The sequence below is a fragment of the Zootoca vivipara genome, chromosome 2, assembly GCF_963506605.1.
Source record: "Zootoca vivipara chromosome 2, rZooViv1.1, whole genome shotgun sequence".
NCBI classification, from domain to species: Eukaryota; Metazoa; Chordata; class Lepidosauria; order Squamata; family Lacertidae; genus Zootoca; species Zootoca vivipara.
Window position 1 is genome coordinate 47,279,983 of NC_083277.1, and position 12,769 is coordinate 47,292,751.

The 12,769-nt window shown below is 38.9% G+C and overlaps 1 protein-coding gene across 10 annotated transcripts in view; it reads left to right on the plus strand.

Annotated features, from left to right (window-relative positions):
• IQSEC1 (IQ motif and Sec7 domain ArfGEF 1) overlaps positions 1–12,769 on the plus strand; it is a 321,903-nt gene that overhangs the window by 285,120 nt on the left and 24,014 nt on the right. For all 10 annotated transcript variants that reach the window (XM_035106280.2, XM_035106281.2, XM_035106282.2 and 7 more), the window contains 4 exons: positions 6,247–6,408; positions 9,105–9,227; positions 10,618–10,784; positions 12,567–12,706. In XM_035106280.2, coding sequence (XP_034962171.2) covers positions 6,247–6,408; positions 9,105–9,227; positions 10,618–10,784; positions 12,567–12,706 — 592 coding nt within the window. The remainder of the gene's footprint in view (positions 1–6,246; positions 6,409–9,104; positions 9,228–10,617; positions 10,785–12,566; positions 12,707–12,769) is intronic.

The window sequence follows — 12,769 nt, forward strand, 5'->3', positions numbered from 1 at the left end:
GCTGAATAGGCTTCCTCGCGAGAAAAGGGAAAACTTGGCAGCTATGTTCACAAGTTACCTCGTAGTGCTGCTGCAATACAACTGCTTTCACATTTGCAAAGCTAAGCAAATGTTTCAAACTGGACACAGGACTACATGCTGTGATTCCTGCATTGCAGGGGGTTGGACTAGATGACCCTCAGGGTATCTTCTCGCTCTACAATCCTATGATTCTGTTAGATATGAGAAATGTCTGTTAAAGGTCTTCATGAAAGTGAATGCCAGCCTACTGGGAGTTTAGTATAAAAGAGTGTCTTTAGAACACCTGGAGTATAGATTACTCTGTAACAGCAACAGAAGGACTTCTTATGACTTTTCTCTTTTAAATAAATACCCAGTAATATGCATAGAGAGCAAAAGGCTCATAGCGTGAATCAGTTCAGGCTATAGTTTAGTGAAATGCTGGCTGCGTTCAAAAATGTAGGGAATGGATCCTTTATAGTCATTTACAGAGAATATATAAACCTTCCCTAATATTGAAAATCCATCCTTCAAAAGGCTATGGAGTCCATTATTAGCAGCTTGGAATAGCCTCAGAACCTGGAATGGAGTCATTACATCACTCCCATCCAATCAGGTCCATCTAGTATTAAACATTCCAAGCACACAATTTGCTATAACAGAGCTCCGTGCTAGGATTAAGCAGAATTCTCTTGCCACAATACCTAGAGAGCTGATGGGGATATAATTTTGTTGTGAAGTGCCCACTATAAAAAGGGAAGGCCAAGCATATGTCTGATTGTAATTATGGAGGTCAAGATTTGCCAGTTCATTTACTGTTCCCTGGAATTCAGGCTAGTTAGATTGTGAAAAGCAGAGGCAGCTGCCTTTTCAGCTATTTAGAGAATGAAAATTTATTAGTAGTGAATGCATTGCAAGAGGGAAGAGAGGGAAAGCAGCATGTGAGGATTTGGGACAATATGGCTAAAGAACTGAAACATCAGAAATCGGGAGGGGGGAAACAAGCAGCATATATTAAACAATGGCATTTGCGTAAGAGGTTGATTTCCACAAGCAGTTCTCCATCATGATTCAAATTGCTGTAGCAATTTCTAGTTTCTGGCAGTCAGTCCTAATGCCTGTTTAAAGAATTGGAGTGGGGCTGTCCTTATTGTTTCTTTGTCCCAGGGATTCTCTGCACAACTTGAAATAGTTATTCACCTAGCAGCACGTGCCAACACACCTTCTGCACTCCATTTTAAGACTATTGCAAACCGAAAGCTTTGTGGCTTTTCTTATCTCCTTCCTCCCTGCTGTTTTGTTTAATGTCCAGCCTGTAGAAGAGTTCTGGAGAATTCCAAAAACTTGCTCACTACTTTGTGACATTTTAAAGAGTCCTCATAAAGACCTTCTGTCGCTCTTTGATAATCTCCTAATGGACAACAAAATCTATACCTTGTAGACAGGTCTGGTGCCAGGATCTGGCCCACCCAGACAGCTGCTGTAGTCGCATTGCCAGGCAGCTGGGTCTGGGGAGCTTCCATTAACAATGTCGCACAAGTAGCACTGGCTTAGTGTGAACATGCAGGCTCCTGGCGAAGTGATTGTGGCTGCTTTGCTTTCTCGCTGGTAATTTATCTTGCAGTGAGCATGAGGCATAGTTTGGCTTGGTTGCCATCCGAATGACTGCTTCCCAGCCAGCCACAACTATTGCCAGGTAACAAGTGCAGGGGTGTGATGGAAAGCTCAGCAAGACCAGAGTTTGGTGATGCAGTGCTTTGGAATTCCACCAGAGTGCTGAGCTGTAGGTTCACCTGATTGGCTGTAGATACAGCAAGCACTTGGGGGGGTGGGGGGGAGTTGGGTGTTTTTGGTGTTCAGCTGGGTAGAGGTATAGCTCCTGAGCTGTATGTGAGAGAGATCCACTGCGAGGAAAATATCTGCAGCCAGAGAAGGAAGTCTCTGAATTTAGTTTGAAATACAGCAATTATTATCCTTTTTCAGGAGTATACAGACAAGAGAAAAACTGGGAAGCTGAATTGGGAACAGGAGAAGTAGAGTTGTTGGTGAACACTCTACTTGGGTGTTCAGTAAGAAGGGTGTTCAGTAAGAAGGGGGTAGAACGCCTTGAGAAAGAAGAATCCCAAACCAATTAGGAGGCGTTTGGTGATTCCCTAGGTCTATTATACAGTACTGCTAGAGGAGCCTCAGGAGTGTGATTAATAGAAGGTTGGGAAACTGACAGAAAGTACCACCTTGTTTTAGAACCCAAGTATTAAGAACTAAGCTATACAATTACGCTTAAGAAACTCGTGGGACAAACTGAAAAGAAGTTTTAAATCTGAACAAATTGGTTTGCATGCTTTTCTGCTCTTGAATTATTTGATTGTGTAGTGTAGTGTTCTCTTCACTTCTACCAAAGAATGGAGTGGCCAAGTAAATATAAACTGCTCTTAATTCAAGTACTGGTAGTAACTAACTACAGTGTGCATTTAACCACTACTTTAGCTAGTCTTCTATATTTTCCTGCCATGTGATTTCTCTGCTTTCTTAGATATTGGCTCAGATACATACCGTAAGTGGCTCTTGTTACTCATCTGCAACACAGTATGGATTAGTGTCTCACCAAGTGGCTCTCTGCGTATATTAGCAGACTATCAATCAATAAATGGTTGTCTGTATTTCCCCCCTCTGTCCATAAAAAAACTAGCATGTTTAGAATAACACTGGAAACAGAGCTGGCACCCAGTGAAAAAGGCATGCAGGAACAGCATAGCTTTTTGAAACCTCTCACATACCTCTTTAAAGTGTGTGATGCTGTGCAGAAGACATTCACTTTAAAAATGTACCAACCCTTTTGCCTTCATTATTTTTATTTTATTTTATTATTACTTTTATATTGCTCCTTTTCTCCAAGGAGCTCAAGGCAGCACACATACTTCTCCCTTTCCCCATTTTATCCTCACACAATCAGTGAGTGGCAATTTGAACCCTGGCCAGCAGTCTTAACTACTATTCTACATTGGCTCACATGGCTGCAGTCCTAGCCTCAGTTACATGAGCAAATACATTACTGGCCAGGTCAACAATCCAGGTTATGGTGTGTGTTTTTGATAGCATTTTCCATATGGAAATAATTCTACAGCATAACATATTTTCCATTCCTTTGCATTACTGTAATAATATTCTGCAAAAACACATTTTTATGTATTCATTATGTCCAGTCATCTTTGAATAACTAAAAATAGCACAAATAAAAATCCCCTTTTCTAATTTGATATTTGGCTTTTGTCTTCTTTCCATTTGACCATCTATTTCTTTCCCGAAAGTCCAGCTTTAAAACAGCCTTATTCAGAACCATTAATCTTTCTTTCTAGAAAATAATTAAAATACAGTACTTCAGAACATGAATGGTATTGGTAAAGCAGTGTTTTTCAACCTTTTTGGGGCAAAGGCACACTTGTTTCATGAAAAAAATCACGAGGCACACCACCATTAGAAAATGTTAAAAAAATTAACTCTGTGCCTATATTGACTATATATAAATCGAATTTTTCAATTTCCCCCATGGCACACCAGGCAACATCTCGCGGCACACTAGTGTGCCGCGGAACAGTGGTTGACAAACACTGTGGTAAAGCATTGTCTTGCATATTTTTGACTAGTGGTTCAGTTGCCTCAAAACCTGAAAGAATATTATGTGCGTTCCCAAAAGAAAAGATTGAGATGTACAAGCAAGTTGTACAGCTTTATTCAGCCAAAGGAACAAAGCTTGTTGTAATGTACTGTATACTTGTACTGTCCACTTTGTACAGAACAAATGAGTTCAGATGGAGAAAAGAATTCTGATTCAGAATCCTAAGCATGTTTACTCGAAGTGAATCCCACTGACCTCAATGTAGCTTACTCAATAGTATGTGTGTTTAGGATTGTAGCTTTAGTTTCTTCTAGTTACAGGTAGGTAGCCGTGTTGGTCTGAGTCGAAGCAAAATAGAAAAAAAATCCTTCAGTAGCACCTTAAAGACCAACTAAGTTTTTATTTTGGTATGAGCTTTCGTGTGCATGCACACTTCTTCAGATACACTGAAATAGGAGTCCCCAATCAGTCAATCACCCACTTCCACCACACTTCTGAGTGATACCCCCTCCCCACCCCACCCCCTCCCCACCCCTTCTCCATATAAGCGCCTGGGGACTCCTATTTCAGTGTATCTGAAGAAGTGTGCATGCACACGAAAGCTCATACCAAAATAAAAACTTAGTTGGTCTTTAAGATGCTACTGAAGGATTTTTTTTTAGTTTCTTCTGTTTGCTTTGGGGAAAAATATTTTGAATAAAAGAAATATTATTTTAGCTTGCCCTTGTAGGAATAACAGCACATATTCTTTTTGTTTCAGATGCAAACTTTCAGGCAGGCAGATTTTAAGACATGGTGATGAGGCAGTTTTTCTATGGTACTCAGTTATGAGGGATTGTTTCTTTTACTTACCAGATATCATATTTTAACTAGTAAAGTCCAGCAGAGTAAGCATGTTAGGAGATTTGGTAATGTTATTGACAATAACCTACATGAGGAAAGATGTGGTTACATGACCATCTTGGTATAAAAATAGCAGGGTCACCTTGTTCTTGGAATTTGTTTTCACGTGTTTGAGCAGAAAGCTGCATCTTCCATCTGCAAAGTTGAAAATCCATTTGCATTTTCAGATACTTGTAATACCTTAGAAAATGGAGAACATAATGAAAATATTGAATTGTGGTTGGTCACTGTTGCAGTACACAAACCTTTGGATGTTTAAATAGCAGCAGATAAATGTATAATCTCTGTCTGCCTTGACTACTTCAGTCTCAATCTTGCAATTAGCATTCAGTGCATTCAATTCAGTACTATAAGGAGTGGTGATGACTATTGAAAAGAAAAAGATCATGGGTGGTGTATCAAGCAATATGTTCAGCACATGGAAGAACAGTACCCATACTTTAATGCACAGTCTGGCATGCATGAAGTTCGTTTTATAATTCCCCCCTCCTTCCTATAAATTATAATTGTTATTGATACAAAACACATTTTATTTATGGTCACCAATCAGAGCAATACACATTACTATACATCATTTCATTTCTGTAATAATCATAATAATTTTGGTATATACACTTCAACACAACTTTGTTAATATATGTAGAAATGTTTATCTGAGTTTTATTTTTTATTTTTATTTTATGCAATTGCTGCATGGCATATGCTCCATTGTAAACAAGGATATATCTTGATGCAACCATGTTAAACAGTTTAAATATGAAAATAACTTTTTAAGAAACCAATGTTATATTAAAAAAACCTGTCCACCCAGTAGCTAAATGGGATCTTAGAATTTAAAGGCCATATTCACTCCAGATGCTGGGAAAAACAGAGAAGGGCTACTGACTCCATGCCACAGCTTGCCTGCTTTCCTGGAGCATCTGTTTCATACTGTTTCAAACAGCATACTGTTTGTGGCAGAAGCAGAACCAGAGGGTTCCCTGGTATTGTCCATCAGTGCTTCTCACATAGGGGTGGGAGGGGGTGCTATTGAGAGAAAGGTCTGTGCAAAGCAAGAACTGCGAGTCTGCTAAGAATTGCAGAAATAAATGGCAGGTGTAAGTTTTAAAAAGCACTATGTTAAAGATGTGGTGCACATACTTTTTCATAGCTGCTGCAGTATTGTTATTCTCCACTGGTAATAACAGTAAAATTGGTCCTCAAATGATTTAAGTTGTACAGTTGTACCTCAAAAGTTGAATGGAATCGGTTCCGGAAGTCCATTCTACCTCCAAAACATTCGGAAACCAAGGCTCGGCTTCCGATTGGCTGCACGATGCTTCTGGAGCCAGTTGGAAGCCGCGGAAGCTTCGTCGGATGTTCGGGTTCCAAAGAACGTTCACAAACCGGAACACTCACTTCCGAGTTTGTGGCGTATGGGAGCCAAAAGGTTTGACTTGCAAGGCGTTTGACTTCCGAGGTACAACCGTATACCTCTGCCTTAGCAATTAAAAGATACTTGTGTTGATTGTGGAAGAGCCCTAAGCCTAAGACAACCCCAATCTTTATTTTATTTATGTTAAATTTATTTATGAAAATATTTATATAACACAAATTCCTTAGAGAAATCTAAGTGGTATACAGCAACAAATATTATACACGCACACACACAATAAAAATACATATGCTCCTGATTATGTTGTGCTGAAAGCGGCTAATGGGAGATTTGGGGTTTTTTCTTCTTGTAGAAAACCTGAAAAAGGAATCCAGTACCTAATTGAGAGAGGCTTTGTGCCAGATACGCCTGTTGGAGTTGCTCATTTCCTTCTACAGAGAAAAGGACTCAGCAGACAGATGATTGGAGAATTCCTCGGAAATCGACAAAAGCAGTTTAACCGGGATGTGTTGGAGTAAGTAGCAGATATGAAGCATCTGTTACATATTTAAGTGTACACTATGTGGATTTTAAAGAAAGGGATGTTCACCAATTGTTTTGTGCATAAGCTAAGTGCAGTTTCAGAGAAAAAGATAAACCAGGTTGCATAGGAATTAAGTTAGGAAGGAGTGAAGAAAAAAATTATTTCCCCATATACATTTACAGCTATGCCCATAACTCAGAAAGACTGTTCCAGAAGGAGGTTCTTAACTATTTATCTGCTATACTATAATCTATTATTATTTTAATTGCCTAGGATATGCTCATCAAGAAGGAAAGTGTCTATTGATTATAAGTCCTTTATTATTCCTTGAAGTATTACTCAATTCATTGTCTAAAATAAAATGACATGACAAAATTTGGAAGACTACAACCATCCAGAAAGCAAGTGCCACAATATTTTCAGTTTTGATGTGCTGTACTGCATGCCAGCTCATGATACCTTGTACATCTTGGCCCAAATTTATAGAATTATGTACACGTTACTTTGATGAAGAATTGCTGTTGAATGCTAAGGTTCCTGTTGATTAGTGGTACGCCTGAATCGGCAGAATGCACTCATATAAATATGCTTTAATGAAGCATTCTACACTTGGCAAGTGGGTTGTCTTATTACTGGACCCATTTGTTCTATATATTTCCGTACTACAAAGGAACAGTGAAGCAGGGCCTTCTTCGCCGGGGGGGGGGGGGGGATCTGTCAGCTCATGGGTTTTCCTTGAAAAATCGACACAGATTTTAAATTCCAAAGTGCTGTTTTCTAAAAACAGTCCTGTAGATGAGAACGTTATGTTGGCATCTTGCCTAACTCTATTAAAGAGAGGCTTTTGTGCTGGGAGTTGCACCACGTGAAAATGTTATTGATGCCTATTTGACACAATGCCAAAACATATGATCTACAAATAGGCTAGGAAATTTAACCCTGATGACCTCCTCTTCATGTTTGCTTCATTGACTAAAATCTTATAAATTAAACATTGGATTTTTTTTTACCTGTTATTATGTTTTAAAGGCCATTCAATGGGGATTTGAGTGCACTTAACTGAGCACTGGAATGCAGCCAAAGGAATTAAATGTGCAATTGCAATGTTCAGTTAAAACAAGCAACCTTAGGAGTGCAGAAGCTTCCCATGTTAGCTTGTGTCAGGTACCAAGATGGCATTTATTTCTGTGTTGCATCGGGTTATGAAATATGTCCAGTTTTCCTGCATTATACAGCTAACCAAGGTACTAAAAAGACCTGGCTTTATTTGTTGACCGTTTGCTGCTTTCTGGATAGCTAATTCGATTATGAGGAAAATTTCATTTTCCATCTCAGGATCACCCTGGGCGTTTCGGTCAGGAGGATGATAGTATATGTTCAGTAGTAAGCTACTCTTGGGGACCTGGTACTGCCATCCACAGTAATTTTGTGGAGGAATCTGCCCATTTGAGATTTGGGACTGTATGCTTGATATCACCTCCAACACACCCTTCCCTGTCCTTTCTGCTAGTTCTCTCTATTCTACCAGGTTTCCATTATGCTCTGTATATCTATGCTATCCTTTAAAACAAAGTACGACAGCTCACACAACTTGACTCAGTGGCTTCCAGTATTAGCTCTTAAACTCCTGTGCATGGTGCGTCTTTGTGAATGTCTCTGGCACATATGTTTTATCCAAAGTATCCTCTTTGAATTGATACCTGTCCCTCTGCATTTTAATTGCCTGATTCTGCCCCTCTCTCATTTGGACAATCATAAACATTTTTGCCCTGATGCCATATGGCAATGCATTTTAATAAAAAGCCTTTTAGCATGGGTCATACGTTCTTACCGTGATACCTGCATTAGTCTATTGTACTTTGCAGAGATTGATCTTTCATTGTGTATAACCTCAAAAGCCTAATAAAAAGGGAAGAAACCTCTAGATTCTATTTTATTTTATTGGAAAGTAGACCTCTCAGGCAGCAGAAAAGGCAATTAGATCATGGTTTCACAAATCATGGTTTTGTATCAGCCTTTTAAATCAGCTCTGTCCACCTGAGTACCTTTTCTCCCTCTCTGCTCTCCCCTCTCCACTGTCTGCTACACAATTCCTCTCTCTTTTCCCTTCCAGTTATTGAAAAGAGTACGGAGGTGTTATTATGTACAACACTTTAACGGGGGAAATGGTGTGTGGTAACTGATACCCCTTCTGTCAGAGAAGGGGAAGTATATTGCTTTCCCCCTTTGCTATCCACTCAAAGGCATGCAGGAAGCAAAGTAAAAGAGCACAGGTCTTCTTGCTGCCACCCTCCCTTCTAGTGTTCATAGGATAGACAAGGAGGGGACTGGTGTCTGTTGCTCCGTGCCCTACTATTCAGTAAAGTAGTAAATTAAAGTAATGTTTGGTTGTTTTCTAATGGAGCTACTGACTGGGGGAAATTGCTTTCTGAAGGACATAAGTGATTATTATTTCTGCCAGAGAGATGTCTTCGAAAAATCATGACCCGCTTACATAAGCTTCTTTAATTGATATATAGTTGCTCATAATTCTCTCTTTGGCCTTTAATCATTGCATGCTTCATCTGACTGAATACTATACTAAGTACAGCAGTTGGTATTTTATTGAAGGCAGGGTGGCTTGCTGGGTGAGGGGGGGATATGTTGGAGGGTAGCAAAATCAAAACTCTTCTTCTTCTTTGTCCTAGCTGTGTTGTGGATGAAATGGACTTCTCAGCTATGGAACTAGATGAAGCACTCAGGAAATTCCAAGCTCATATCCGTGTCCAAGGGGAAGCTCAAAAAGTAGAACGACTCATTGAAGCTTTTAGGTATGGACTTAAACAGATAGGTATCACAAGGTTTAGTCACATACATAGTAGGTTTTAGTGTACTCAGGCTGAAGTAGGTGGTTATATATTCTCTTGATCTAAAATTCTGTTCTCATGATATTATATATTATAGACTAGCCTTCTGGAGTTGATGAGAGATGTACTCAGAAAACTCCAGAGGCCACTAGGTTGGGAAAAGGCGGCTATAGATTCTGGCAGCTTTATTTGATGTATCTTATGTTATCAAGTCTAAATGAGAACAAAGAAATGTTTACTGTCGGTTTAAACATTTTAAAGGAAATTAAGGTCACAAGCCTATACCCACTTACCCCGGTGTAAGGCCTACTGGACGCAGTGGGACTTACTTCTGAGTAGGCATGTAAAGGATTGTGCTGTAAATATTCTATGTTCTCATCTTGTTGAAATGGAAGCATTTATCCTTTATAACATTTTGCAATGTACTCTGCTGACCTTTTAATTAAGCAGTTTAGCTTAGCTGAGCAAAGAGCATTAACTTATTAAAGCCTAGACAAATGTTCTTTATCGATGGTGGGGACATGGGGAGAAATGTGAAGAATCTTCCAATATGCTAAAAATAAAGAGGCCTGTCCTCAGAGGGTGCCACAGATCTGTTGAAGCCATTGGTCAGACTCATTAGCATGAAATGTGTACAAATGGCATATTAGCATAGATATAAATTATGGATCAAAGTTGCATCAGATATTGTTGCATAGTTTGACTTTATGCTGGCATATTTGGGCTATATCTACATGGTTAGAAGGAGGAAATGGTTACCTGAGTCAGTGGTGCACTTCATTTGGACTGTGATGTTCAACCCAAGAAAATTTGGCGTTTCCATTGCATATTTTGCCCTACAAATATAAGCTTTTTTTACACTTGCAGTAGTTTTATATTACCTTCCTTTGCCATGAATAACGAATGTATAATTATCACCACTATCCAATTTCTGATGAAGTGTGCAAATCTGGGTAATTTTTATCCTCTTTGATCCACTAGGTATGGTTTGCAGTCTGCAGTGATAAATATGTATATGTATATTTTATGTATATTTCTATACAACAAGTGAATATTGCAGGAAACTGAGGGCACTTACTGTAATGGAGTTAGACTAGCCTTAACCACCGGAATATCTAGATCAGCAAATAGTAATTTGGTTACAAAGAGTGGGTATAATAATACATCATCTGCATTAAAGATACTATTATTAGCTGAGATAATGTGATGGAATGGTAATTAATATTCAAGCATTAAATGTGTATGACAGGAATATAATTCCAGTATTCTCAATGAAACAGTTTATTGGTTTGTTCTAAAAGGCTTATCGACTCATCCTTGAATCTGACCACTCTTATTTCGGTGTCTTTTGTAGCCAGAGATACTGCATCTGCAATCCAGGTGTTGTGAGACAGTTTAGAAATCCTGATACCATCTTCATCCTAGCTTTTGCAATCATATTATTAAACACAGATATGTATAGTCCAAATGTGAAACCAGAACGCAAAATGAAGCTTGAAGATTTTGTCAAGAATCTAAGAGGTAGGCATAATTCAAAAATTTGCCAGGGTCTAAAGGATGGGTTTGTTTCATTTCCTCCAGTCTTGAACAGAAAATGTCAAAAGCCGCATTTTTCTTTATTTAAAACATCCAAGAGGCTAGTCTGCCATTTGTACTATGATTTGTTACCAGACCAGGAGGAGATTGGAAAGGGTTTTTGGGAAAGGACAACAGTCTGATTACTAACAATGCTGCAGCACCCGTTTCTAAATAGATCGCTTCTTAAATACAGTGGTACCTCAGGTTAATACTTAATTGGTTCTGGAAGTCTGTACTTAACCTGAAGCGAACTTTCCCATTGAAAGTAATGGAAGGTGGATTAATCCGTTCCAGATGGGTCCGCGGAGTACTTAACTTGAAAGTACTCAACCTGAAGCATACTTAACCCGAGGTATGACTGTACTATAGAGGTAGAAAAGTCTGTCACGTGGCTTTGGAAGCACATTGTAAAAACTGCAGCAATAAGTTGCAATTCTGCAATTTACATGGAAGTAAATCATTGAACACAGTAAGACTTACTTATGAGTAAACATGCATAGACATTTGCCATTATGGTCTACACCACAAAAACCGCAAAAGAATACAGTAATTAGATTCTGTTCCATATTACACGTTTGTGTGACTATACCCTACAAAAGTGTTTTAGAACTCTGAGGAGGCTGAGGAAAGTGAGATTCAAGTTCTGGAGAGAAAGGAAATGTTTTATAGCTGAAAGACCAACGTGGGGAAGCTTGTAATTTTGATTTCCTCTTGTATTTCTGCACTGCAAACCATCCCTCTCCAGGTCTATGGGCCAACTTCATTCACTAAGCTTTTCACAGAAGAAAGCCTTTGTTAATGTTTTTAAATAACTAGGTTGAGAATGTCCTTGATCTTTCATGAATGGTGCTTCAAGACTGCAGCATTTTTAACCAACACTGAGGTTTATTATTCCTGGGACATTTAACATTTGTGTGTGTGTGTGTGTGTGTGTGTGAGAGAGAGAGAGAGAGAGAGAGAGAACAATGCTATCTGTTACCTAATTCTACTGATACTCCACAGTACTCTTGGTTACTGTTGTTTTAATAACCAAAAAGAGGACAAATGTGTATTTTGCAGATAGGGCTAGAAATCTTTTAAGTAAATAAATATCATACTGATTTTAAAAGAGCATAACTGGAGATCTGTTGACTTCTGGGACCAATTCAGCGTAAACAGCTTGGAACCCAAATACTCAAAAGAGTGCCTCTTCCCAGATTAACCTACTTGTCTGTTAATATCTTCTGCCGACCGAGGCCCCTCTTCAAATGCCATTATCAGTGATATAATACATGAGAGCAAAGGGCCACCTTGGCAGTGGCACCCTGTTTATAGAAAGCTCTCCCTATACAGGTTCATCTGGCACCAATGTTGCAATCTTTTCTGCACCAGAACACCCTTTTGTTCACCCAGGCATTTTAATCTTATGTATATTTTAATTATTGTTTTCTTCGTTCTTCTGATGTTTCATTTTATGATTACTCTTACTGATTGCATACTGCCCTGGAATTCTAAACAGAATGAGGGGCAATATTTATATATCCAAATGTCATAGATTGAAATTCTCTTCTTTAATTGCTAAATGGCAGATTCTTTGGAGGTACTGGATTATGACATGCAGAGATTAATTATCACTTAGTATGACAACCGGTAGCTAGATTATGTTCTTTACAAGGCAGACATTGTCATCAGGTTGTAGAGGTATTGCAGTTTTTGAGCTGGTAACAATGATGTTGGGTTCTGCAGGTGTAGATGATGGTGAAGATATTCCACGGGAGATGCTTATTGGGATCTATGAAAGAATCCGAAAGCGGGAGCTCAAGACAAACGAGGATCATGTGTCACAGGTCCAAAAGGTTGAAAAACTCATAGTAGGAAAGAAACCGGTAAGTTATATTTTGCATTTGCGAGTTACATGTGCAAAAGTATATGCTTGCGCACTGAACCAT